This window comes from Macaca nemestrina, chromosome 7 (assembly GCF_043159975.1).
Source record: "Macaca nemestrina isolate mMacNem1 chromosome 7, mMacNem.hap1, whole genome shotgun sequence".
NCBI lineage: Eukaryota > Metazoa > Chordata > Mammalia > Primates > Cercopithecidae > Macaca > Macaca nemestrina.
In genome coordinates, this window is record NC_092131.1 from 37,700,060 (window position 1) to 37,727,683 (window position 27,624).

At 39.9% G+C, this 27,624-nt stretch overlaps 2 protein-coding genes and 2 long non-coding RNA genes across 4 annotated transcripts; 2 read left to right on the forward strand and 2 right to left on the reverse strand.

Annotated features, from left to right (window-relative positions):
* The first annotated feature begins 512 nt into the window (after positions 1–512).
* Positions 513–2,975, forward strand: LOC139364261 (disintegrin and metalloproteinase domain-containing protein 21-like). Its single transcript, XM_071099961.1, is given in 2 exon segments — positions 513–2,605; positions 2,608–2,975. Coding segments are annotated over 2 exon segments (2,166 nt in total). The 5' UTR covers positions 513–792; the 3' UTR covers positions 2,961–2,975.
* Positions 2,976–9,356: 6,381 nt separating this feature from the next.
* On the forward strand, positions 9,357–10,377 carry LOC105472913 (uncharacterized). The gene is made up of 2 exons (XR_981937.3): positions 9,357–10,016; positions 10,251–10,377. It is a non-coding gene; the product is annotated as an uncharacterized lncRNA (long non-coding RNA).
* A 676-nt stretch (positions 10,378–11,053) lies between these two features.
* Positions 11,054–23,967, reverse strand: LOC105472915 (uncharacterized). Its single transcript, XR_981938.2, has 3 exons — positions 23,906–23,967; positions 13,696–13,812; positions 11,054–11,438 (listed from the first exon to the last, which is right to left on the reverse strand). It is a non-coding gene; the product is annotated as an uncharacterized lncRNA (long non-coding RNA).
* LOC139364262 (disintegrin and metalloproteinase domain-containing protein 20-like) lies at positions 16,081–17,896 on the reverse strand. The gene is made up of 2 exons (XM_071099962.1): positions 17,027–17,896; positions 16,081–16,244 (listed from the first exon to the last, which is right to left on the reverse strand). Exons 1-2 carry the CDS (start codon positions 17,582–17,584, stop codon positions 16,215–16,217), a joined length of 588 nt encoding a protein of 195 aa, XP_070956063.1. The 5' UTR covers positions 17,585–17,896; the 3' UTR covers positions 16,081–16,214.
* Positions 23,968–27,624: the final 3,657 nt, after the last annotated feature.

Consider the following 27,624-nt stretch of genomic DNA (forward strand, 5'->3'; position numbering starts at 1 on the left):
ATAAGGCAAAACACTTCACCACCCTTCCTCTCTTTTTTCATTTTTCATTGTACACACAACTATACAACACATTATAGAGGATACTAAAATAAATGAAAATCATAAACCATGCAGTCAAGAATCTTGCAGTCTAATAAAATTATGAGTAAAGATGAACACAATGAGGAATAGTAAATAACTTTGAGATAAAGAAACTAAAGTGTATCATAAAACTGATGCAACTTGACACAGAATTACAATTGTTTTTGATGTCTCCAGTTTTGAAACTCAAAGGAGACACTATCAATAGTTATGGCAAGGGCAACAGGCATAAACTAATATTATCTTGGACAAATTGAGATATAGAGTCACCCTATTCTTAAGTTTCTTTACTTTTGCTTTTACTTTTTATTATGGACATTTTCATACTGCCTGTAAAGATTGAGATAATTATTTAAGTACCCATCTTCCAACTTCCGCTATTATAACCACGTGGCCAATGTTGTCTTCTCTATATCCCCAAACTCCCTACCTCATTTACTAAAAGCAAATCCAAAGCATTTTCTTGATACATCAACCAGTTTTTCACCACTCCATTCTTTTTCTCTCCTGATTTCCTTACTTATCACCTTTCCAACCCATCTTTTTATTTTTACTTCCAGCACTGCAGTTCTGATCTAACTCTGCCAGGACACAGATCCATAGGGTCAGCCCTGCATCCTGAGCAGCTTAGAGGGAGGAACCAGACCAGAAGTGCCTCACACCTTGTCCTCTTCTGCTCTGGACAGATGGCTCCATGACGACAACTTCATAATGGCAGTGGATGGGACACTAGTGTACATCAGGGTCGCTCTTCTGCTGCTCTGGCTTGGGGTGTTTTTGTCCATTTCTGGCTACTGTCAGGCTAGGCCCTCCCAGCATTTCACTTCCCCAGAAGTGGTGATCCCCTTGAAGGTGATCAGCAGGGGCAGAAGTGCAAAGGCTCCTGGATGGCTCTCCTATAGTCTGCAGCTTGGGGGAAAGAGACACGTTGTTCACATGAAGGTCAAGAAGCTCTTGGTTTCTAGACACCTCCCAGTGTTCACCTACACAGATGAGCATGCCCTCCTGGAGGATCAGCCCTTCATCCCAGATGACTGTTACTATCATGGTTACGTGGAGGGGGTCCCTGAGTCTCTGGCTGTGTTCAGTGCCTGTTTTGGGGGCTTTCGAGGGGTATTACAAATAAATGGCCTCACTCATGAAATTGAACCCATCAGGCACTCTGCCACATTTGAACACCTGGTTTATAAGATAAACAGTAATGAGACACAATTCCCAGCTATGAGATGTGGCTTAACAGAGAAGGAAGTAGCACGCCAACAGTTGGGATTTGAAGAGGCTGAAAACTCAGCTCTGGAACCAAAATCTGCTGGTGACTGGTGGACCCATGCATGGTTTCTGGAGCTAGTTGTTGTGGTGAACCATGATTTCTTCATTTACTCTCAAAGCAACATCTCAAAGGTACAAGAGGATGTATTTCTTGTTGTCAGCATGGTGGATTCCATGTATCAGCAGTTATGTACTTATATAATGTTGATTGGAATTGAAATTTGGAATCAAGGAAATATTTTCCCAATGACAAGCATAGAACAGGTCCTGAACGATTTCTCTCAATGGAAACTAATCAGTCTTTCCCAATTACAGCATGATGCTGCACATATGTTCATAAAAAATTCACTTATAAGTATACTTGGTCTAGTCTACATTGCAGGGATATGTCGTCCACGTATTGATTGTGTAGTTGATAATTTTCAAGGAGATACCTGGTCTCTTTTTGCCAACACTGTGGCCCATGAGTTACGTCATTCTTTGGGTATGCAGCATGATGAAGAATTCTGTTTTTGTGGGGAAAGAGGTTGTATCATGTGTACTTTTAGAGTGCCAGCAGAGAAATTCACCAATTGCAGTTATGGTGATTTTATGAAGACCACCTTAAACCAGGGATCATGTCTGCATAATCCTTCAAGATTGAGGGAAATTTTTATGCTAAAGCGCTGTGGGAATGGTGTGGTTGAAAGAGAAGAGCAGTGTGACTGTGGATCTGTACAGCAGTGTGAACAAGATGCCTGTTGTCTGTTGAACTGCACTCTGCCTGGGGCTGCCTGTGCTTTCGGGCTTTGTTGCAAAGACTGCAAGTTCATGCCATCAGGGGAACTCTGTAGACAAGAGGTCAATGAATGTGACCTTCCAGAAAGGTGCAATGGAATATCCTATCAGTGTCCAGCAGATAGATATGTGCAGGACCGTATCCCCTGTAGTGATAGTGCCTACTGCTATCAAAAGAGATGTAATAACCACGACCAGCATTGCAGGGAGGTTTTTGGTAAAGATGCAAAAAGTGCATCTCAGAATTGCTATAAAGAAATCAACTCTCAGGGAAACCGTTTTGGTCACTGTGGTATAAATGGCGCAACATACCTAAAATGTCATATCTCTGATGTCTTTTGTGGGAGAGTTCAATGTGAGAATGTGAGAGACATTCCTCTTCTCCAAGATCATTTTACTTTGCAGCACACTTGTATCAATGGCATCACCTGCTGGGGTATTGACTATCATTTAAGGATGAACATACCTGACATTGGTGACATGAAGATGGTACTGTGTGTGGCCCAGGAAAGATCTGCATCCACAAGAAGTGTGTCAGTCTGTCTGTCTTGTCACACGTCTGCCTTCCTGAGACCTGCAATATGAAGGGGATCTGCAATAACCAACATCACTGCCACTGTGGCTATGGGTGGTCCCCTCCCTACTGCCTGCACAGAGGCTATGGGGGTAGTGTTGACAGTGGCCCAGCATCTGCAAAGAAAAGAGGATTTTTGCCACTGATTGTGATTCCTTCTTTGTCTGTTTTGATTTTCCTGTTTACTGTTGGGCTTCTTATGTATCTACGACAAAAGAAACTAAGTCCCAAAGAAACTAAGGCTCATTCATCAGGTTAACAAAATGTCTCTAATTTAATATTCCATGCATTATTACATTTTAGTCTCTTGGCAGTAGAAATGGTAGTACATCCCTGAAACTGAGCACATTTTTTACCATTTCCAGAAAGCTGCAAAGATCTTCCCTTACGTCAGAACCACAAGCATTGTCATTAATTGCAGGTTATTCTTAACTTGTTTCTATTGTTCATTGTTTTAAGCAGCAAATAAAGCTACATCCTTCCCTCCCTTTAGTTCTTTTTGTGTTTCTCGTGCTTAGAGATGACTTATGGGAAAGGCATGAGATGTGTCTGCATCAGAGTGTCCAGGGGTGAGGTTGACCTCTCTACTGACATTATCAATGTGGGAAAATTACTTACCTTTTCTGACATTTTGCTTCAAAATCTAAAAGGGGATAGGGGTGATAATAATATTTGTCCCACTCAAGTCTTTGGGTTTATTTGGTTACCAAAAGAAACAAATAAGTGAATTTTTTTAAGTATAAAAAATTGTTGTTTGTCTGATAAAAGCTCTTGACTTGCTCCCTGTGTGCTTCCTAGCTCTTTGTCTTAATTTGGCAGTTTCGATATCCTTTTGGAGCATTTGCTTTGCATACCAAAATATAATCTCCATGAGGATGGGGTAGTTTTTATCTGTTTTGCTCACCATTGTGTCCTCAACAGCTTGAACAGTGCACAGTGCTTACTACACAGTAAATACTTAAATGAAGCAATGAATTTCAATGGAGTATTAAATACATGAATTAATTATGAAAAGTAAAAATAATATTTTGCTACCTTGAGGATGTCATTCTGATCCTCTCTTTTAACTACTGGAACTCTTGCTCAAAAATAAACTTTGAATATTTAAAATGTGTTTATTTAAAATGCTGCTGTTTGAACGTGGCACACTTTGCTGGTTTTTCATCCTCCAGTGTATCTTCCCCCCAGTCTATTCTCTGTGTTTTTGGAAAGCCTGTCTCTTGAAAACACAGAGTGAATCAGATACCCTTTGTATTGATCAGTTAACTTCTGAATGGCACTCTGTAAATTCAGTCAAACAACTTTTTGGATATCATTTTTCATTACACTTGCCAACTTTGTGTCTTCTACCTATTTTATGTTTACAATATATTTGGCTGTGTCATTCTCTGCATATCTGTACATGAAATCCCCATTCCCAAAATGCTGTTTACCACACTGCCCCTACTCTCTTGCCCTGGAAAACTCCTATTTTCTCTCAATAGAGGTTAAATGTTATATCTTCATAGAAGCATTCCTTATGAAATGGTAAGTGTTCCACTTGTGTGCCCCGTTACTTTGTAGTCACCCTTTTATGGTTTGATGACTTCTAGGAATAGAGATGGAGAGGGTCCAACGATGTGTTAGCAAAGAGAAGCAGAGGACAGCTACTGGAGCCACACAAGGAGGGAGGAGTGAACCAAGAATGCAATCTGGTCAAATCAGAGAAAGCTCCACATGTTGTAAGTGTACACATCCATCTGGAGACAAAAGATAGCTGCTCCAGTTTATTGATTCTTTTTTGAAATGGTTTGTTCCCACAGAAATACAAACTACTATCAGAGAACTCTAGAAACATCTTTATGCAAATAAACTAGAAAATCTAGAAGAAATGGATAAATTCCTGGCCATACACAACCTCCCCAGTCTAAACGAGGAAGAAGTTGAATCCTTGAATAGACCAACAACAAGTTCTCTAATTGAGGCAGTAATTAATAGCCTACCAACCAAAAACAGTCCAGGACCAGATGAATTCACAGCCTAATTCTACCAGAGGTACAAGGAGGAGTAGGCACTATTCCTTCTGAAACTATTCCAAACAATAGAAAAAGAGGGATTCCTCCCTAACTCATTTTGTGCAGCCAGCATCATCCTGATACCAAAACCTGGCAGAGACACAACAAAAAAGAAAATTTCAGGCCAATATCCCTGATGAACATCAATGCAAAAATCCTCAATAAAATACTGGCAAATTGAATCCAGCAGCACATCAAAAAGCTTATCCACCACAATCAAGTCGGCTTCATCCCTGGGATCCAAGCCTGGTTCAACATATGCAAATCAATAAACATAATCCATCACATAAACAGAACCAATGACAAAAATCACATGATTATCTCAATAAATTCAGTAAAGGCCTTCGACAAAATTCAACACCCCTTCAAGCTAAAAACTCTCAATAAATTAGGTATCGATGGAATGTATCTCAAATTAATAAGAGATATTTATGGCAAACCCACAGCCAGTATCATACTGAATGGGCAAAAGCTGGAAGCATTCTCTTTGAAAACTGGCACAAGACAAGGATGCCCTCTCTCACCACTCCTATTCAACATAGTATAGGAAGTTCTGGCCAAGGCAATCAGGCAAGATAAAAAAATAAAGCGTATTCAAATAGGAAGACAGTAAGTCAAATTGTCTCTATTTGCAGATGACATGACTGTATATTAAGAAACCCCATCATCTCAGCCAAAAATCTCCTTAAGCTGATAAGCAACTTCAGCAAAGTCTCAGGATACAAAATCAATGTGCAAAAATCACAAGCATTCCTACACACCAATAACAGACAAGCAGAGAGCCAAGTCATGAGTGAACTGCTGTTCTCAATTGCTACTAAGATAATAAAATACCTAGCAATACAACTTACAAGGGATGTGAAGGACCTCCTCAAGGAGAACTACAAACCACTGCTCAAGGAAATAAGAGATGACACAAACAAATGGAAAAACATTCCACGCTCATGGATAGGAAGAATCAATATTGTGAAGATGGCCATACTGCCCAAAGTAATTTACAGATGCCATCCCCATCAAGCTACCATTGACTTTCTTCACAGAAGTGGAAAAAACTACTTTAACCTTCATATGGAACCAAAAAAGAGCCTGCATAGCCAAGACAATCCTGAGCAAAAAGAACAAAGCTGGAGGCATCACGCTATCTCACTTCAAACTATACTACAAGGCTACAGTAACCAAAACAGTATGGTACTGGTACAAAACAGATATATAGACCAATGGAACAGAAGAGAGGCCTCAGAAATAACACCACATATCTACAACCATCTGATCTTCGACAAATCTGACAAAAACAAGCAATGGGGAAATGACTCCTCATTTAATAAATGGTGTTGGGAAAACTGGCCAGCCATCTGCAGAAAACTGACACTAGACCCCTTCCTTATACCTTATACAAAAATCAACTCAAGATGGATTAAAGACTTAAATGTAAGACCTAAAACCATAAAAATTCTAGGAAAAAATCTAGGCCATATCATTTAGGACATAGGCAAGGACGAACACTTCATGTCTAAAACAACAATAGCAATGGCAACAAAAGCCAAAATTGACAAACGGGATCTAGTTAAACTAAAGAGCTTCTGCACAGCAAAAGAAACTATCATCTGAGTGAACAGGCAACCTACAGAATGGGTGAAAATTTTTGCAATCTATCCATCTGACAAAGGGCTAATATCCAGAATCTACAAATAACTTAAACAAATTTACACAAAAAAACCATCAAAAAGTGGGCAAAGTGTATGAACAGACAGTTCTCAAAAGAAGACATTTATGCAGCCAACAAATATGTGAAAAAAATTCTCATCATCACTGGTCATTAGAGAAATGCCAATCAAAACCACAATGAGATACTATCTCACACCAGTTAGAATGGTGATCATTAAAAAGTCAGGAAACAACAGATGCTGGAGAGGATGTGGAGAAATAGGAACGCTTTTACACTGTTGGTGGGAGCGTAAATTAGTTCAACCATTGTGGAAGACAGTGTGGCGATTCCTCAAGGATCTAGAGCTAGAAATGCTATTTAACCCAGCAATCCCATTACTGGGTATATACCCAAAGGATTATAGATCATTCTACTGTAAAGGCACATGCATACATATGTTTTTTGTGGCACTATGTACAAAAGCAAAGACTTGGAACCTATCCAAATGTCCATCAATGATAGACTGCATAAAGAAAATGTGGCACATATACACCATGGAATACTATGTAGGCATAAAAAAGGATGAGTACATGTCCTTTGCAGGGAAATGGATGAAGCTGGAAACCATCATTCTCAGCAAACTAACACAGGAACAGAAAACAAAATACTGCATGTTGTCTCATAAGTGGAAGCTGAACAATGAGAACACATGAACACAAGCAGGGGAACACCACATACTGGAGTCTGTCGGGTGGTGGAGGGCTAGGGGAAGGATTGCATTGCAAGAAATACCTAATGTAGGTGACGGGTTGATGGGTGCAGCAAACCACCATGGCACATGTGTACTGATGTAAGAAGACTGCACGTTCTGAACATGTACCCCAGAACTTAAAGTATAGATAAACCATTGAAGTTGGTTATAGTTATATTTATCAGCCTATTGTTCTTTTATATTTGCTGTGTTTTGTATTTCTGCTTGAGATTACATTGAAATAATCCACTTTTTCTGGGTTTATATTGGTTTCAGCTTTTATGCTTAATTCTGGAATTTATTTTGCTATAAGGAATGAGATAGGTATCTAATCGTATACTTTTCCAAATGGGTAGCCAGTTGTCTTGATACACTTTATAGAATAAATCCTTTATCAGTGCTTTGCTGGTAAATTGGGATCCTGTATTGTATTTTAAAGTTAATTTGTTAGAGTCACCTTATTTTACTTGTAAATTTTTACAAGAAGCAGTGCATTTTACAATATTCTTATTTTAAGAAAAGATGTATAGTTATTTTATATTCGTTGAGTTAATTAGAGCTCTATCAGTCAATTATATCAGGATTGGTGGGTAGAATTAACAAGCATAGAGTCTTTTTACAAGCATAGAGTCTTACCTCCTGTTTTAATTGGGATTGCCCAAAAAGCAGACCCAGAGACAAGGATTTAGGTAGAGTTAGTTTTTGGGGGGAAGCACAAAACAGGGTAGACAAATGAACAAGTTTTCTCTGTGTACAACTGGAGCCATCCCTGTGCACTTTCTGAGAAGTCATGTGAAACACAACTTTGATTCATACTCCATGGTTCAGGAGAAAGCTGTAAGGAAAAGAATATCTGAGATATAAGCACGTGAAGTGGTAAACTCTCAGAGCATGGAGATTGTCTACTGTGGCTGCAAGTGAACTCAAGTGGGACGGGAAGATGTAGGGTGGGCTTTTAGCATCTACTGTACCCAGGTTCCTTAGAAAACCTATGCTGAGGCAAGGATTAAATCTAAATGGTTTACTTGGAAAATACAATCCTAGGGAAATGAGAGTAAAAGTAAACGTATTTGGTGCTGGAAAGTCTGGTACAGCAGATGCTGGTGGTACCTGCCTGTATCCCTTAGGCTGAACCTTGAGGCTGTCTGTAGCATGGATGACAAGTCCTATACACACTAATGGCTTTCTGCTTTACGGGGGTGTGCTCAGTGCACTCATGGAGGAAGCTGGAAACAAGAAGGAGTTAAATCATCTGAAAGCAACTCTGGACCAATGAGAGATGTTGTGTGAATGAGCACGGTAGTTTCCCCAGTCCTCATGGGACTTCTATGTGGTGTTGGGGTCCAAGACAGGGTGTACATTGTTAGTATAACAGGAACTGGTTCTCTCTACCTTCCCTAAAACAAACAAACAAACAAAAACAAAAACAAACAAACCCAAACAAACAAAAAAACCCAAAACCCTTTTCTTTTCTTCACAAAGTCCTCTTTGTTCTTTGAGCACTTATTGAAAAAGCTGACTGGAGACTATCTCAGTCTGTTCGGTTCTCCCTCTGATCCTCCACTATGGACTTTCTTTCAAACTGTGTCTTATTGTTATTAACCTTTACTGTTTTCTTAACAGTTTAGGCACAGAACTAACATCGCTTTGCACGAGTTTTCCAAACCCTGGCCACGTGAACTAAGCCATCTGATTGCTGGTATATCAGCATCTAGATTATACAAAATTATCTGAACTTATTTTCATTCCTGCTGATGCAAGTGCCTGGTGGGTCAAGTCCGGAGCATGGACGCATGACAAGGTATGGCTTCCATGAAAAGAAAACAATGTCACACTACCTCTCTTTTTGGTGAGTTGGACACCTGTGTAGAAGGTTGAGGAATGTCGCTTGTTTAAGTAAAGATATTAGAAGGGGATTTTTCCCTTTGTACTGAAAGCAGAGATGATGCAGGATCTTTCACAGGTAACTTCCCAAGGCAGTAGCACAATCAAACCCTGTGACTTGATGCCACAGATGGCACATAAGCCTCTCACGAAGGTCATAAATGGTCCTGACACTCTTATGGTACAAACACTTGCCACATCACCAGATGTTATGGATGGCCCAGAAGTCAGCCCTGTGCAACTTGGATTTGCTCACTTGCTCTCCTCATTAGACTGATAGGCACCAAAGATTACATGGTGATAGCATGGTGAGTATTCAAAAAATGTGGAATAACTTGGCCAGGTGACAAAATCAAGCCCTATAGCTGCCAAAACCAAACTAAAGATCTCCTATATCTGATATTGTGCAATCTGTTCTGCTCCTATGGACTGACAGGGACACATACAGATTCACAGATGCCAATATGACAGAAGACCAGGCACAACAAACCCCAATCTGTTGGGTCACAAATTTGACTCTGATATTATTTGTGAACCACACTGGTCTTTTTATCTTGCGTGGTGACAAGGTCTATGAAGGGTTCTCACCTACATGGTCAGAATGATGGGGACTCAGATACCCAATGCCTTTGTCACCAAGTACTCCTCCTTCAATGCCAGCCAAATTATAAACTTGGGCTCCTTTTTTTATAAAGTAATGCCACACAAGCGTACTAAATGAGATGTTAGAGAAAATCCCCTTATATGTCACAATTCTAGTTCCTTTCCACGCTGAGATCCATTTTCCCAGGCTTTGGAACTTATGAGAGGGAAAGGGCAATTCTCAATGTTTCCATGGTAATAGAACAGGAGTCAGTATTACTATGCAAGCACTGAGAAGACTCCAATCAGAAGTTAACAGTTTAGCCTCTGTTGTACTTCAGAATCACCATGTCCTGGATAGAATGACAGCCCACAAAGGAGGAGCTTGTGCAATCATTGGTGAGGAACGCTGCTTATATGTAAACCACCAGGGACAAATAGAATCTAATCTGAACTTTTTGAAAGACAAGATAAACACTCTTCGTCATATAAATGAAGCTAAACCATTCAATTGGCCTGACCCATTGTCAGGGATAGGAGACTGGTTGAATGGAGTATGGGTAAATGTGTTTAGATTGTGCTTTTCTGCTTATTAATTCTCCTTCTAATCTGTGTTCTTCTCTCCCTTTGCAGATCCCTTGCCACTCAGCTGCTAACACAACTCTTCTCTCCACAAATACCAACTCAGCTTTTAATTTGAAACTGTTACGGAAGTTTCAGACAGGAAAAATAAAGGAGTTAAAAGTGTGCCACTCTAAAATATGCCAAATTAGTGTATTGATTACTTCAAGCTCAAAGCACTTTGGAAACTGTAGTTCCAGAAGTGACTATCTGACCTGTCTTTTCCTGCATATAGCAAGCCGTAAAACTTCCATGGAGAAAGATGCCTTCCCTGTGCCAGGACAAGAAAATAACCGTATCCCCAGGTTTGGAAATTTTTGCTGCAGTAGACCTGTACAAATAAACTAAAGTTACTCTTATCTCCCACTAGCTTTATAACTCCTCCTTGACACTCCACACCAATAGATCTCCTAGTGACTTCCCTGGAATTCACTGTCCCTAGCTTAGATCTTTTTGTGTCATGGCCCCAGTCCCTGTTGGATGGAACAAAGGGGGATGAACAAAGACAAAGACAAAAGAGTATATTTGGATGACGGGGTCAGGGGGCTCCTTGCTTTTAGTGAACAAGGGCCCTGAGCTTATAGCTTCCTTCATATTTATTGAGAAAAGGAGATAGGGAGAAGGAGGTGGTTGTCAGTAGGCTGCTTGACTCGGTGCAGGCCTGCACGACTGTATTCTCTGAACAGTAGTCTTTAGATGTTCCAGTAGATAACCTCAAGGACAATGGTACCAGGGAGTGATTGCACTCAGCATACCTTCTGGTGGCTGTGAGTTTGCCCACATCCTGCATTCATGATAAACAGTTTGTTGTTTGATCATATAGCCTCCAGTGGAATGCTGAGTAGGTTACAACCCACAGGCTTTTGGCTCTCTATACTTTTGTCTTGTCATTTCTTCACAAATTTATTGTTCTTTTTCTAAAAGTATAAAAACTTTCTGCTTTGACCATTATTTTGGGTCTTCTCACTCTTGAAAAGATATCCATGTATATGAATTCTCCAGGGGCACACAAACAGGTGGCCATAGTGGCAGAGATGGAGGTACATTGGGCTCAATAGCATGGACTCCCACTTGCCAAGGGAGTTAATCAAGACACTTCTGTCATGAATGTCCAACTTGCCAGTGACACAGATCAAGGCTGAGTTTCTGGGAAGGTGCTATTCTTCAAGGAAAACAAACAGTGAAATAGTGAGACATTGACTACTTTGTGCCCCTTTTATCCTGGGAGGGCCACCGATTAGTTCATACAAGAAAATATACATATTCTAGTTATGATATTGTCTATAGAGCTCAAGCCTGCACCACTACTGTGGGCATACGGATTGTAAGATCTTTAAGCATGGAGTCTCATACAACTTGGCATATGAATAGAGGATTCATTCACCCTTTAGTGTATGAGGTGCAGGAATGGTACATAGCAATGAATTATATTGTTTGTATCATATATTCAATATTTAGTAGCATCTATTCTCCTAAAGTGCTGAGAATGGCCTGCAGAAGGCAGAGCCAGAGTGCCAGCTCAGAAACAATATTCTGAAAGAATTGAGTGCCAGCCTTCACAATACATTGTGTATATTAAGTCAGAGATTCCTACATGGTGTTGTATATGCAATAGAAAGAATATATGGGGCCCAGAGCCAAGGAAGAGAAGCCGGGTGGCCTCACTTATCATCACACTTGATGATCCACTGATCTGCTTCCCTCCTTGCAACTACCTGTTCTCTAGGCAGGTCTTGGTCCACAAAGAGAATGCATCTTTGCCAGAGGACCCAGCATAAGTTCCATAGACCTGCAAGCTGCCCTCAGGGCATCTGGGACATCTTCTGTTCAAGGACCAGCAGGTAAAAAGAAGAGTCATTTTGGCAGGAGTAATTGACCCTGAAGAGCAGGGGAAGGTAAGGCTGCTGAGCCCCAGTAGAGGCATGGAGGATTATATGGAGAAACTAGGGGATTCACTTGGGAGCCACTTGGAACCACCCAATGCAATGGTAACTGCGAATGGGTATGTGCAGCAGTGTTGACCTCCCAGGATGAAGGTGCAAAAGATTTAAAACAAACATTAGCAAGTGCTCTGGGTCCTCCCTGACTGCCACTTTTGTCCTTTTTATTTTTCCTTCTTCTCTTTATTTTTTTAAAGTTAAAACAAAATTAATGTTATAAAGATGGGGTCTTGCTTTGTTGCCCAAGCTGGTCTCAAAGTCCTGGGCTCAAGTATTCCTCCCACCTTGGCCTCCCAAAGTGCTAGGATTATAGGCATGAACAACCATGCCCAGCGCCCTCCCCCAACCCATTTTTTAAAAAACTATATACCTCTCACAGCCCATGGCTATCCAAAAACCCACAAGGTTTGTAAAGACGGTTCTCAGAATTATTGTTCTGTTGGTTATTAGACTCCAAAGAAGGTACAAGTAAATATGAATAGTCTCCATCTATGGGTTTTGGTTAAGGTGAACACTGGTGCTAAAATTGAAAGGACAAGGACAGCTACTCAGAACGTTCCCATCTTGTAAAAACCTTGACCCTGCTTCACTTGTGACATCACCTGGTCTTCAGGTACTCCCTCATGTAGTTCAATTGAATAAAACCTTTAACCTCTATGTGAGTCACTTTAAAAAACTTATATAATATATATGTTTAATAATTTTGTGTTGTTACTTGGAATAGTTTTGTGCAAAATGCCAACACTGCCCAGTTTTGTGCCAAAGACAGCATTATCAAAGAACCCTAATTTCCATGGGTGGAATGGTCAGCCGTGCTGTTGGTATCTGATTCTTTTTTTCCCTCATTTTTATTTTTGTTCTTGATTTCCAACTTTTATTTTAAGGTCAGCGGTAGTGGTGCAGGATAGGCTATGCAGGTTCATTACATGGGTAAACACTGCCATGGCAGTTTGCTGCACAGATCGTCCCATCACCTCACTTTCTTTCATAGCATGGTGGTTGCATGCTTTGACTTTTTTCTAGGTACCCTTTTGTCAGACTGAAGTCAACATTTTCCTTCCATCTTTCAGAGTTCTGTAGATGAGCAGAGAGTTTAGGTAACTTTCCTAAGGTGGGAAAAGACTCTTCTATTATCTCAAATTTCTTCTCCTATGGAAACTCCTATTCAACCCAAACACCTGGTCAGATCTGTGTAGACATATGGTCTGGTGCAATGTTGATCAATCTGTTAAATTCTTAAGTGGCGTGATTTCATCAGGTATAAATTTGAACTGGAGTGCCTTTGGTAACTTGGGGCATGTCAAACCTGTGCATTTTTGTGTCACCTTAGAAGAAAAGGGTAGCAGAATAGCTGACACTCCACAAATAACTTACTTTATTTGGTATGAAGAAACCAAGAAAAGAAATATTTTTAACAATCTCTAGTCTTGAGTCCTGTTTTCAACAGCTTCAATGATCTTCCTTTCCCAAAGGCCTCCTCCCTTCTGTCTACCTCTATTTATGCCTCTGATTCTCACCTCCCTTCTATCCTGATCCCTATCTTCTTGAAGTCCCCCATGCTTCGCTTCTTCCACATCTCCACCTCCCTTGTACTATTTGACCTGGAACATCACCGCTTGTTGGATATGACAAGCCTTAAAAACAAGAAAAAAGTTTTTAAAACACACACACACAGACACACTGACACATACACACATACACTGTCACTCTGTTACCCAGGCTGGTGTGCAGTGGTACAGTCATGACTCACTGTAACCTCCAGCTCCTGGTCTCAAGTGATCCTCCTGCCTCAGCCTCCCAAGTAGCTGGGTCTATAGGGACACACTATTCCACCGGGCTGATTTTTAAATTCTTTTAGAGACGGGGTCTTGCTATCCTGCTCAGGTTGGCCTTGAATTCCTGGCTTCAAGTGATCTTCCTGCCTCAGCCTCCCGAATAGCTAGGACTACAAGCATGCACCACCATGCCTAGCTAATTTCTTTATATTTTGTGTTGATAGATTCTCACTATGTTGCCCAGGCTGGTCTCAAACTGATACTCCCTCCTCATACTCTGGAATAGCTAGGACTACAGGTATGTGCCACCATGCCTGGATAATTTTTTTTTGTTTTTTAATATTTTATAGAGACAGAGTCTCACAATGTTGCCCAGGTTGGTCTCAAACTCCTGGCCTCCAGGAATCCTCCCACCTCAGGCCCCCAAATCTCTGGGATTATAGGCGTGAGTCACTGTACCCCACCTTAGTGCACTATTTCTGAAGCGATTCTTTAGGTAAGATTTTGTGTCTGTACATTTATCAGACTGTCAGTTCCATCCTGTAATTTATAGATAGGCTGGGCTCAGGCAATTCCTGGAGATTTAAAATATGATGTCCCATACCTTTAATTTCCAGATAAATGGAGAAGTGATTTATCAGTGAATAATGACCTTTTCCGTAATAGTTTAACAGTAAAGACAAAAAGTCAGAGACATTACATATGGGATTCCCCAGGCTTAGCATAATGCAAAAATACTGAGAATAATGAAAATGATGGCAGATAGCATGTACCAAGTGCCCAGCACTTTGGGAGGCCGAGGTGGGTGAATCACTTGAGGCCAGGAGTTTGAGATCAGCCTGGCCAAGATGGTGAAACCCTGTCTCTACTAAAAATACAAAAATTAATCTGGCGTGGTAGCACATGCCTGTAATCCCAGCTACTCAGGAAGTTGAGGTGGGAAAATTGCTCGAACCCCGGGATGCAGTGGTTACAGTGAGCCGAGATTGCGCCACTGCACTCCAACCTGGCAGGCTACGCACCAGAGACCCTGCCTCAAAAAAAAAAAAAAAAAAAAAAAAAAAAAAATTAAGAATGTGAGCAAATGTATATTAGTGTACATGGGATTTGCCACAGGGGTATCTAGAAAACATTAGCTCCAAATCTTAAATGAGTACAGGTCCTCTTGTTAGTGAATCTAGGAGTTTCTGCCGTCATCTAAATAAGTACTGAGAATATGACCAGACAGGAAATGTTAAGTAAATTTAAACACACAGACCCTTTTTAAATTGCCAAGTGATTTTATTTCAAGATGACATCAAATTGCTAAGAGGTGATGTAACCATCATAATGACTATTGATTACAACTCCCAGTAAGTGTCAATGTGATTTTCTCCATTGTGTGGGCTCCCATTAGTATTTACTCCTCAGGTTCACTAGTTTGCAATACTTTCTCTTCCATAAATCCTATTCCTTGTGAAAAGCCACCAAAGAGAAGTGAAACCAGAAAAAGGATGTAACGAGCAAATATTAAAAGTAGTACTCCATTTGTATTCACAAGTATACTGCCTGCAATACGATATTGTTTGTCAGGTGGAGGGCCACTATCTATACTACCTCCTGTTCCTCTCAGTTCACATGTTGGTGGTTGCCACCCAAACACACAGTGACAATGTTTTTCGTTGTTACATACTCCTTTGTAATTGCATGTTTTAAGATCACACTCAAAATGCAGGTCTTGATAAAAAGTACAATTGTGTTCAAGACAGTAGCTCCCTGGGCCACAGGTTGCACCATCCACTACCAGCCCCATTTCTGGCAAGTCTGTTCCGTGGTGTGCTTCATAGCCAAAGCATTTTTCTTCTTTTATGTCATGTACTAATATACTACGAAATGTAGTGTGCTCACCTCCACCGGGAATCTTGCTGACACCACTACAGTGCAACATTCCACAAAAAACATCATCTTCTTCACATGGAAAAGGTTTACTTCCTCCTCGCTGTAGAATAACCCCACAGTTTCCAAATCGGTCACCAATCCTATTCAATTGTTGATAGCACGCTGGGGAACCGTCTTTCACTTGGTAGCCAAAAAGGGCTTGACACTGCATATCACGGTCACTGCAGTTTCCTCTTACACAAACAGATACTGCTGAACATGGGGTTCCATCCTGGACATAGACGTCATTTGGACACTCTTCGTTTTTCCCATCACAGTATTCCGGTAGATCACATATACCACCCAAGTCTCTGCAAAGCACTCCAGGGGCAGCATATTTACACTCACGGCAGCAAAGTCCTGTATTGCAAACACTGCCAAGAGAAAGGATACAAGAGGTCTCACAACATCTATCATTGGCACAATCTTTAAGGGAGCCACAGTCACATTCTTCCCTCTGATTTTTGATCTTGTCTCCACAACGAGGAGCTACATAAGGAAAATTAGTGTATGGAATATTTGGTTCACTCAAACAAGGATCCCATCTATTCAACCTGTTTTGCATCTGCTCATAAGAACAATTGCTCATCATATCATTAAGATCAGGAACAGGGGCCATGAGACAGTTGGTTCGTCGAAAACAATAACAACCAGCAGAATCATGTGTCAAGCCCAAGTTATGACCTAGTGTATGTGCTGTTAAACATGCCCCCTTAAATAAGTGATACCTTATTAAATACACAAACATTGCTCCCCAGTTGGGGTTGCATATTCCATCAAAGGTGGTATAACAGTCCCGGTTTTCAATTTGATATGCTGTAAAAACAACTGAGGTATCATGTTTAATTTCTGAAAACCATTCATAATATTTCCACAAACCAAACTCTCCTACAGCAATTTCGACAGGCATCTTATAAAACATTACCATATCCTTAGCACTCCATATGCACAAAACACGTACATAGACATTTAAATAAACTGGTTTGAAAATGGTATGTATGATGCTGTTAATAATCACTACATTCTCTATTATGTGTGACACATTAGGGTTCCGCTGGAATAATCCATTAGTAACCGTGTAGTGAATTTTCAAGTTTTTTCTATGATGCCTCCACAAATAAACGTGGCCTGCTCTGGGAGTTTCAGCCAGTTTTACCTTTTCAGATTCTTGATCTCTCTCTTCCTCTTCAGTCTTACATCTACTAGCCTCTCCCGGTCTTTCTTCTGACACAAGCAGGGATACTACATGCTCAAATTTGGAAGAAGCCTCCAGGGGTTTGATTTCATAAGTCAAGTCATCCACCTGCAGCATGCCACGCAGCCCTCCATGGCAGGTGTCCAATGTGGCCACAGACCCAGGAACCCCTTCCAGGTAGCAGTCATAGTAACAGTCTCGCGGGACAAAAGGGTAGTTCTCCTGCATGGCCCCCTGGTCATTATCAGTAAAAACAGGTAAATGTCTGGGCATCATGTTCTTCTTGAGCTTCATGTGAATCACGTGCCTTCGGCCCCGGAAACGCATGCTGTAAGAGAGTTGGTCTGGCATCTCAACTCCACGCCTCCTTTGGGGCACTTTCCTGGGGATCACAATTTCTGAGGAAGTAAAGCGCCATCCTGGTGGGTCATGAAAACAATAGACCTGGGACAAGAGTGCCCAGAGGACAGGCAGCCAGAGAGCACCTGTCAAGGGGTCCTGGACCCAGGCAGGTCCCATGAATAAGGGAACCTTTGACCAAAGAAAATGCAATCAAATGGGAGGCACAAAGAGGATTTCTCAGTCTTCAGCCTTCTCCTCAGGGCAGTTATGATGAAAGCAGAGTGAGTCTGCAGGCTTGGCACCCCCTGATAGGTGAGTGGGAAGGGTTAGGCTATTACATAACAATGGTGTGCTCATCAGGGGAGGCTGTTTTCAGTGAGCTGGAGAGGTAGGCCAGGGGGTCAAAGGAAGAGGAAAAAAATGGCAGGAATTGAGAATAGCAGCATATAACTGAGCTGAAATGTCCCTTGTCCTCTAAGGGAAGTCATAAGTGGGGTTTGATGAGTAAGTGGGTTTGATGCAAGTTTAGGACACTTAAGGACATTTTTCTCAAGCCTAAATGAGAGAAGGACTCAACATGTAATTAAAAGAGGGAAGCATGTCCAATGATAAGGAAAGTGGAAACTTCTCCTTAAAAGAATTTTGAGTGCTGCAATAAACATATGTGTATATGTACCTTTATAGTATAATGATTTATAATCCTTCGGGTATATACCCTGTAATGGGATTGCTGGGTCAAATGGTATTTCTGGTTCTAGATCCTTGAGGAATTGCCACACTGTCTTCCACAATGGTTGAACTAACTTACACTCCCACCAACAATGTAAAAGAGTATCAATTTCTCCGCATCCTTTCCAGCATCTGTTGTTACCAGACTTTTTAATGATCACCATTCTAACTGGCGTGAGATGGCATCTCATTGTGGTTTTGATTGGCATTTCTCTAATGACTAGTGATGATGCGTATTTTTTTTATGTTTGTTGGCCGTATAAATGTCTTCTTTCAAGAATTGTCTGTTCATATCCTTTGCCCTATTTTTGATGGGGTGATTTGTTTTTTCCTTGTAAATTTGTTTAAGTTCCTTGTAGATTCTGGATATTAGACCTTTGTCAGATAGATAGATTGCAAAAATTTTCTCTCACTCTGTAGGTTGCCTGTTTACTCTAATGATAGTTTCTTTTGCTGAGCAGAAGCTCTTTAGTTTAATTAGATCCCATTTGTCAATTTTGGCTTTTGTTGCCACTGCTTTTGTGATGAACAACTTCAGCAAAGTCTCAGGGTACAAAATCAATGTGCAAAAATCACAAGCATTCCAATACACCAAAAATAGACAAGCATAGAGCCAAATCATGAGTGAATTCTCATTCACAATGGCTACAAAGAAAATAAAATACCTAGGAATACAACTTACAAGGGACCTGAAGTCCTCTTCGAGGAGAACTGCAAACCACTGCTCAAGGAAAGAAGAGAGGACACAAACAAATGAAAAAAAATTTCCATGCTCATGGATAGGAAGAATCAATATTGTGAAAACGGCCATACTGCCCAAAGCAATTTAGACATTCAATGCTATTCCTATCAAACTACCATTGACTTTGTCCACTGAACTAGAGAAAGTTACTTTAAATTTCATATGGAACCAAAAAAGAGCCCATATAGTCAAGACAATCCTAATCAAAAAGAACAAAGCAGCAGATATCACTCTACCTGCCTTCAAACTACAGTACAAGGCTACAGTGACGAAAGCAGCATGATACTGGCACCAAAACAGATATATAGACCAATGGAACAGAACAGAGGCCTCAGAAATAACACAACACAACTACAACTTCTCAAAAAGTTATTCTACAATTTCTCAAAGAATTAGAAAGAGAGCTTCCATTCAACTGAGCAATCCCATTACTGGGTATATGCCAAAGAAAAATAAATTGTTCTATCAAAAAGACACATGCACCTGTATGTTCATTGCAGCACTATTCACAATAGCAAAGACATAGAACCAATCTAGGTGCCCAACAATGGTGGATTCGATAAAGAAAATGTGGTACATCCACACCATGGAATACTATAGAGCCATACAAAGAATGAAATCATGCCTTTGCAGTAACATAGATGCAGCTTGACACGATGCGTATCCATGTCCCCACCCAAATCTCATGTTGAATTGTAATCCCCAGTGTTGGAGGTGGGGCATGGTGAGAGGTGATTGAATCATGGGGATAGTCCTTCATGAATGGTTTAGCATCATCTTCTCAGGTAATGGTGAGTGAGTTCTCATGAGATCTGTTTGTTTAAAAGTGCGTAGCACCTCCCCCTCCACTCTCTTTGTCCGTCCTTCTCCAGCCATATGAAGTGATGGCTTCCCCTTCACCTTCTGCCATGATTGTAAGTTTCCTGAGATCTCACCTGAAGCCAAGCAGATGCCAGCATCATGCTTCCTGTATTGCCTGCAGAACTGAGTCAATTACCTTCTTTTCTTTATAAATTACCCAGTCTCAGGGATTTCTTTATAGCAGTGTGCGAATGAACAAATACACAGCTGGAGGTAACAGAAAACCAAAAACCAAATACAAATAAGAAACAGCTATAACAAATAGAAATAAATAATGAAAGGGAAGACTTAAGCATTAACAATAATTACCTTAAATGTAAATGATCTTAATACACCAATCTAAAGACAGAGAGAAGCAGAGTGGGTAAATAAACATGACACAACACTATGCTGTGTATAAAAAATTCACTTTAAATCTAATCAAATAGGCTGAATGTAAAAGAATTGAAAAAGATTTACCATGCAAACATTGATTTTAAAAAAGCAGGAGTGGCTACATACTTTCACACACAAATGAGTACAAATATAACTGAGGCAATCTGAGTAAGCCCAGGAAATTGTATTGATGTCAACAACCTAGTTATGTTATTGTACTATAGTTTAATAACTATATTTTTCTTCCATTGGGAGAAACTAGGTAAAAGCTATATGAGATCTCTGTATTATTTTTATAACTATGTATAATTATCTCAATAAAATTTTCAATTGAAAGTCTGAATGAGTAGTTTAAAATCTTCCTAAAAGGAAAACAAGCTTTGATGGTTTTACAAGCTAAACCTAACGGTCAAGAAATAAATAACTCCAATGTTGTATCATTGAACATTCTTCAATTCATTTTAAGAGATGGTATAATCATGACACTCAAATCTAAGAAAGAGGGCACAAGAAAGAAAATTATAGCTTGCTCTCAATCATGACCATGGATTTAAAAATCCTACACAAAATAATACAAAAAATTAGCCGGGCATGGTGGTGGGCGCCTGTAGTCCCAGCCTCTCGGCAGGCTGAGGCAGGAGAATGGCATGAACCTAGGAGGTGGAGCTTGCAGTGAGCTGTGATTGCACTACTGCACTCCAGCCTGGGTGACAGAGTGAGACTCCATCTTAAAAAAAAAAAAAAAAAATCCTGCAGAAAATATTAAGTCAGATTTAGCAATGTATAAAAAAGATAGTATATTACAACCAAGTTGAATTTATTTTAGTAATGCAACATTGTTTCAACATTTGAAAATCAATCAATATAATTCAGTATACTAAAGATTAAGGAAGAAAGACTATATAATCAGATCCAATAATGCAATTACTTGGCTAAAATCCAACATCTATTGATGACTAAAATAAAAAACAACCATTAGCAAACTAAAATGAACCTACAACAAACATCATACTTATCTGTGCAACAATGTAGCATTCTCTTTAAGATTTATTACAAGACACAGATTATGTATTACCACTTTCATTAATCATTGTTCTGGAGTTCCAAGCCAGCACAGTAGGCAAGAAAAGAAATAAATATATAAAGATTGAAAAAAAAGTAAAACTGTCATAAATTACAAAGGTTGTGATTTTTCTTTGTAGAAAATCCCAAATAATCCACAGATAAATTACTTGATTAAGAGCAATTAGCATGTCTATTACATAAAATACAGTTACATAAAATAATTATGTTTTATTATGACCACAAGAAACTAAAAATAATATTTACAGGATCCTCAATATGTAAGTACCTAGACAAGCTAGCAAAAGGTAAACAAGACCTTTACTAAGGAAATTATAACTCTTTCACAAATTAGTTACCAAAAGAAGAGATATACCATATTCATGGATTGGAAGACAGTATTAGAAAGATGTCAGTTCTGTCTCAAATTGATGTATTTATTTAATGCAATTCCAGTGAAAACTTTAAAAAGTATTTTGCTGATATTGAAATGGGAAAGTTCCCTTATGCCCCTGGAAGGGCGTGCAACGAGGGTGTGGCTTGCTTCTTAGGTGCCTGGATGCTCAAACCTCTAGCAGGAGCATGCAGATGGGTAGGTTGTGGGGCTCTGAACCCAAGGCAGCGTCTAGGGGTGAATGTTTACAGTTGAAGCCCCAGTGGGCATGTGTTACAGTATGCTCTCTCAGTTTAGCTGTCCGTAGGTGGCTTGTGTTAGTTCAATTAGACCCCTTCCTCTATCTGTCCCATAAGGACAGAGGGCTTTCTGTATCCCAGGGTTTCCTGCCTTTGTGTACAGGAAGAATCCGATTACACATGGGCTTGAAGAATGAGTGCAAGGTTTTATTGAGTGGAAGTAGCTCTCAGCAGATGGAGGAGCCAGAAGGGAGATGGAATGGGAAGGTGGTTTTCCCCTGGAGTTGGGTGCTCAGCAGCCGGGCTCTCCTCCAACCGCCCCAGCCAAACTCCACATTGTTCTGCCAGTCGCCTGCCGGCATCTGTTGGTGTGCTCTTATGCCCATGCATTCCTCTTGATGTCCAGCCACTTGTGTCTATGTTCGCTGGTGTGTTCCTTTCACCATCCAGCTGCTTGTGTCTCTGCCCACTAGGGTTTTGGGGGTTTTATGGGCACAGGATGGGGGTGTGGCAGGCCAGGTGGTCTTGGGAAATGCAACATTTGAACATGAAAACAGAAATGTCTGTCCTCACCTAGGCCTGTGGCTGCAAGCCTGGGGTGGAGCCCTACCCAGGGACCATACCCTTCCCTTCCCAGCATTTCCCTGCCCCCCCCCATATCAATATTATGGGAAGAATATTGTGGAAGAATAAAGTGCCAAAAATAGCCAAAACACTCTTGAGAAAAAACTTCAAGATGGGAGGAATACCTATCAGATATGGAGAGTCTTTATATAACTCTAGTAATTAGGGAGAGTGTACTATTAGTGGAGATGTAGACAAGTATTTCAGAAGAAAAGAATGGAAGCCTTGGAAAAACTCATCCAAATATTGAAACTTGGTATATAATAGGGTTGACAGTAGATAAACAGAAAAAGGATATTTCTTACATAAATGATGCTGTAATAATGGAAAAAATAACTCACATTATACACAAAAATTAACATCTATCAGATGGCTCAAGAATCTAAATGTCAAAGGCAACTATGAAAGTTCTCCAGGGCCTTTATACACGCTGGTCCTTGTGTTCAGAATGTTCTATTATGCCCTCTGACTGTTTAACTGCAACTCACCCTTCAGATTTCAGCTTATATATGACTTCCTCAAACAAGGCTCCTTAGTTGTCCTGGTTTAATTAGATTCTCTTGTTATAAGTGCTCAGAGATCCTCTCCTTTTGTTTTTTCCAAACTCTTTCTTTGAGATATACTTTATATAAAATAAAGTGAACAAATCTTAAGTGCTTAGTTTGATGGAATTTTTTACATAGGTAAATACCTGTGTAATCACCACCCAGGTCAAGACACACAAGATGCTTCTCTTAAGTTTAGGCACTTGATTTCTTTCTATTGTCAAATAAAAGAGGAGGCAGCGAGGATTAGATGGAAGTTTTGCTAACTGGTCCTGAAAAAAAAAAAAAGCCTATTTACACTACTCAAAGCAACTTCTAATTTAAAAATTATGTCACTTTCACGCTCTCCATTCTCTCTGTGGGTCTATTTTTATATGAATTCCATTCTTATTTCAATATTATAAACTTACTATATCCTCATATATGATTCTGAAGGTACCCTTTCCATGTATTTATTCTGTATTGTCATTTTTCTTTTGAGAAATTTTTCCTTTTTTTATAATGTTTTTTCTTCTAGATGACTTTCAGAAATCACTTTATCAAGCAGCCATAAAATCATGAAACATTCTAGGAACATGTTGTACCTTTAGTTTGCTTAAGTTTTTTCATTCATGTCCTTAGTGGCAGAAACTGCTATGTGAATTCTGGTCACTAGAACGTGGATTAAAGTGATATATGAGATGTCCAGCCTTGCCCCTAAAATCAATGTCCTTTCACCTCAAAGTCCTTCCCCTCAAAATTCTCCATACTCATTTCCCACTTTGACATGGCTGGAATAAAGAAGGAAACGACCTCACAGTAATTTTGGAAGCCATGTATTGAAGATAGGGGAGCCACAGTGTAGAGACAGGAGGCGGCCAAGGGTCCCCTGCAAAATCCGCCTTCAAGCCTAAAACAGCCTGAAGGCCGAAAAATCGGATTACTGACCTGGAGAATCTCCCATTGGCCTACACGCTGGGAGGAAGCGGTCGGGCTTCGGGAAGTTCCCGCTGTTTGCATGGGGAGGAGCCGGTCCCTCCCGTTCCTGTGTGGTAACCGGTAAGTCAGTCTGTGACATGGGGGCCTGTTGACAGGAGTCCCTCTCACTCAGGAGCTCCTCTCACTTTGCTGAGAGTCTTTTTCCTTTTCACCCAATACATCCTGTAACTTCTCACCCTTAAGTGTCTGCGTGCCTAACCTTTCCTGGTCGTGTCGCAAGAACCGAGTTTTTCCTACAAGAAGAAGAAGGAAGTAACCTGGATCCCTGAATTTCATTCGACGAACAGCTGCCCTCTGATCTGAAATACTCGTTTTGTCTTTATGTGAGGAAGATACAAACTTTCATTGGGGTAAGCTGCTGAAATTTTGAGGCTGTGTATTATAACAGCTAGCCAGTTATGCCTAATGCATTTTTTAGGAGGTTCTCTAGAACTTTTCATCATTGAAACTTTGTTTATATTTTATTTTTAATGATATATTAGTTATAATTATGTATTATATTACTTATGTAGGAAAAATGAGAAGTTAGGGAAATAAATTAAAATCACGGTAACATCGACATTCAATAACAGTTTTTAACATATGATTTCTATCTTTTCAGTTGTCCATTAGATGGTCACTCAATTTCTGTGCTTTCCCATGTTGTAATTTAAAAATGTTTCCGTTTCTTAAGTTCCCACCTGCCCGTAGTTTCCAGATTTAGAAAATAAAAATATAGGATCCCTAGTTCAGTTTGAATTTCAACTAAATAATGAATAATTTTTTTAGTATAAGTATGTCCCATGCAATATTAAAATTTACATTTTTAATATTACATTAAAATTTGTTTACATTACTTACATTAAAAATTTGTTGTTTATCTCAAACACAAACTTAACTGGGTATCCTGAATTTTACTTGTTAACCCTAAAATGCAAGGAATTAACATGAAAATGTGCCCCCAGTTGTTTTTTCCTAAGTTTCATGTGTTAAGAAACAGTCCAGCATGGTCTTTCCCTGTTGTCATTTTTGCTGCCCTACTGCTGTCATCCTTGCTAATGGTTCTCATAAAAAAGCCTAGCTAAAGCTCTCTGTCTAGCTTGTTAGAGATTCATAAACAACAATAAAATAAGACTACAAGCTTGAGCTCATGTCAGAGTCCCTTACTGGGCACCACTCTTCCAAGTTCTTTACCTACCTTCAGTACAGTGAAGGTAGAGTGAAATCATTTGCATAATTGGGAAAACTCTGAGTATCTCTGTGCTCCTAAATTCAGATTCGACTTCCCTGACACCCTCATGAACACTTTTGCATCCTAGGCATCATCCTAAGTACTTTACATACATTGCCTTATTTAATTGACTGAAATGGCCAACCATCCTGTTTTGCCCAAGGTTGTCCTAGTTTTAGTATCGCAAGTCTTGGTCCCATGAAAGACTTCCTTGGTCTCCCTAGGAAGAAAAGCCCTAGTTTTCAGTAATGGATGTGGAAAGGTTGGGGTAGAAGTACCAAATTCATACAGTGGTTCAAAGAACAAAGGCTAAAAACAACATTGCTTTTGTTATCAAATGATACAACATAAATTATCTGTTTTTCATAGCCACTGTCTCTGATTTCCCCTTGCCCACTGATGCTGGCAATTGTAATTTGCATTTACAATAATTAATCATGCATTATTGCATCCTCGAGTAATGCAGGTTAAGTGTGCAGCCTTAGAACTTAAAAAAAAAAAAAAAAAGCACTGGAAAAAGCCAAGTTAAACAAGACTTCTCAATGTTTTTTTTTTACCACCTTGTAACTTACTTGGACTCCAATTTCAATTTCACAAGTGCAAATTACCTATATGCCTCAAAACCATTTTCTGTGAGAAAGAAAAGTTCAGCTTAGGATGGCATCCAAAGTGTTTTAGACTTTGTGTGTGTGTGTGTGAGCATTTAAACTGTGGATAGCCTATATGATGAATTTATAGATGCTTGATTGACAGAGAACTAATCTGTCAAAACAAGCCTGTAGAAACAAAGTGGATAGGCATTTTTGGAGAGATGGAAACTAATTCCTACAAGTCCAAAATTTCTGCTGTTGGCAGGAAGTAAAATCCTAAGCATTCCATGTTCACATGGTTTTGTGAAAAAATATTTAGCTTTATGTCATCACATTGGACTGATACCCAGATTCAGCACAATATGGGCTTGCTAAGAGCAGAGTTGCAAATCAAAGTGAATTTTATGTTTCACTGCTCAGTACCAATATTACACAAAAGAAAAGAAGCATGTTCAAAATGCTACAAGCAGTTCAGGCAAGGATTGTGGTAAAGGAAGCAGAAAGTAAAAATATAGGACAGAAAGAAATGTCATTATTATTTTTTATTCAATATAGGCAATATCTGTTAATTAGTCCTATTGATTTACATGAGCACTTTAAAAAACCTTACATTTATATATCTTAGAATATACATCTATGGTCAACTTATAGTTGACAAGTGTGCCAAGACCATTCAATGAGAAAAGAATTGTCTTTTCAATAAATGGTGTTGGGACAGCTGGATAGCTGCATGCAAAAAATGAAGCTGGACCCTCATATGGTTTGAATATATGCCCCTGCCCAAATGTCATGTTGAATTGTAATCCCCAGTGTTGGAGGTGGGGCCTAGTGGGAGACATTTGAATCATGGTGACGTATCCCTCATAAATGGCTGAGCCTGGGTGTGGCACCTTACCTTCACCCTCTCTCTTGCCCTGTTCTCACCATGAAATGTGCCTGTTCCCCTTTTGCCTTACACTACCATTAGAAGTTCCCTGAGGCCTTCTTAGATGCAGATGCCACTCTTCTTCCTGTACAGCCTGCAGAACCGTGAGCCAATTAAATCTCTTTTCTTATAAATTACCCAGTCTCAGATATTTCTTTATAGCAATGCAAAAAACAGCCTAATGCAGACCACTACCTCATGCCTTTTTTTTTTTTTAAACAGAGTCTCCCTCTGTCACCCAGGCCATAATGCAGTGGTGCCATGTCGGCTCACTGCAACCTCCACCTCCTGCGTTCAAGCAATTCTCCTGTCTCAGCCTCTCGAGTAGCTGGGATTACAGATATGTACCACCACGCCCAGCTAATTTTGTATTTACAGAGACTGGGTTTCACCATGTTGGCACACTGGTCTCGAACTCCTGACTTCAAGCGATATGCCCACCTTGGCCTCTCAAACTGCTGGGATTACACGCATAAGGTAACACACCTGGCTAGATTTGGCAAATAATTCTTAGATATGGACACCATAAGCATGAGAAAAAATAAATTAGAAACAAAAGAAAAAATAAATTAGACTTTATCAAAATTAAGAACTTTTGTGCTTCAAAGTACATCATGAAGAAGGTGAAAAAGGCAATCCACAGAATGGCAGAAAATATTTGAACATTATATATCTGATAAGGGATTGTGTCTAGAATGTATAAAGAAGTTTTAAATTCAATAATAAAAAGACAACTAACTCAATTTAAAAATAGGCAAAGGATCTCTCCAAAGAAGACACATAAATGGCCAGTAAAACACATAAAGAGATACCCAAGGCCAGGCACAGTGGCTCATACCTGTAATCCCAGCCATTTATTATTTGTCACCTGACACAGGAGGATTGTTTGTTGCCAGAAGTTTGAGACCAGTCTGGGTAACATAGCGAGACCATCTCTCCTATA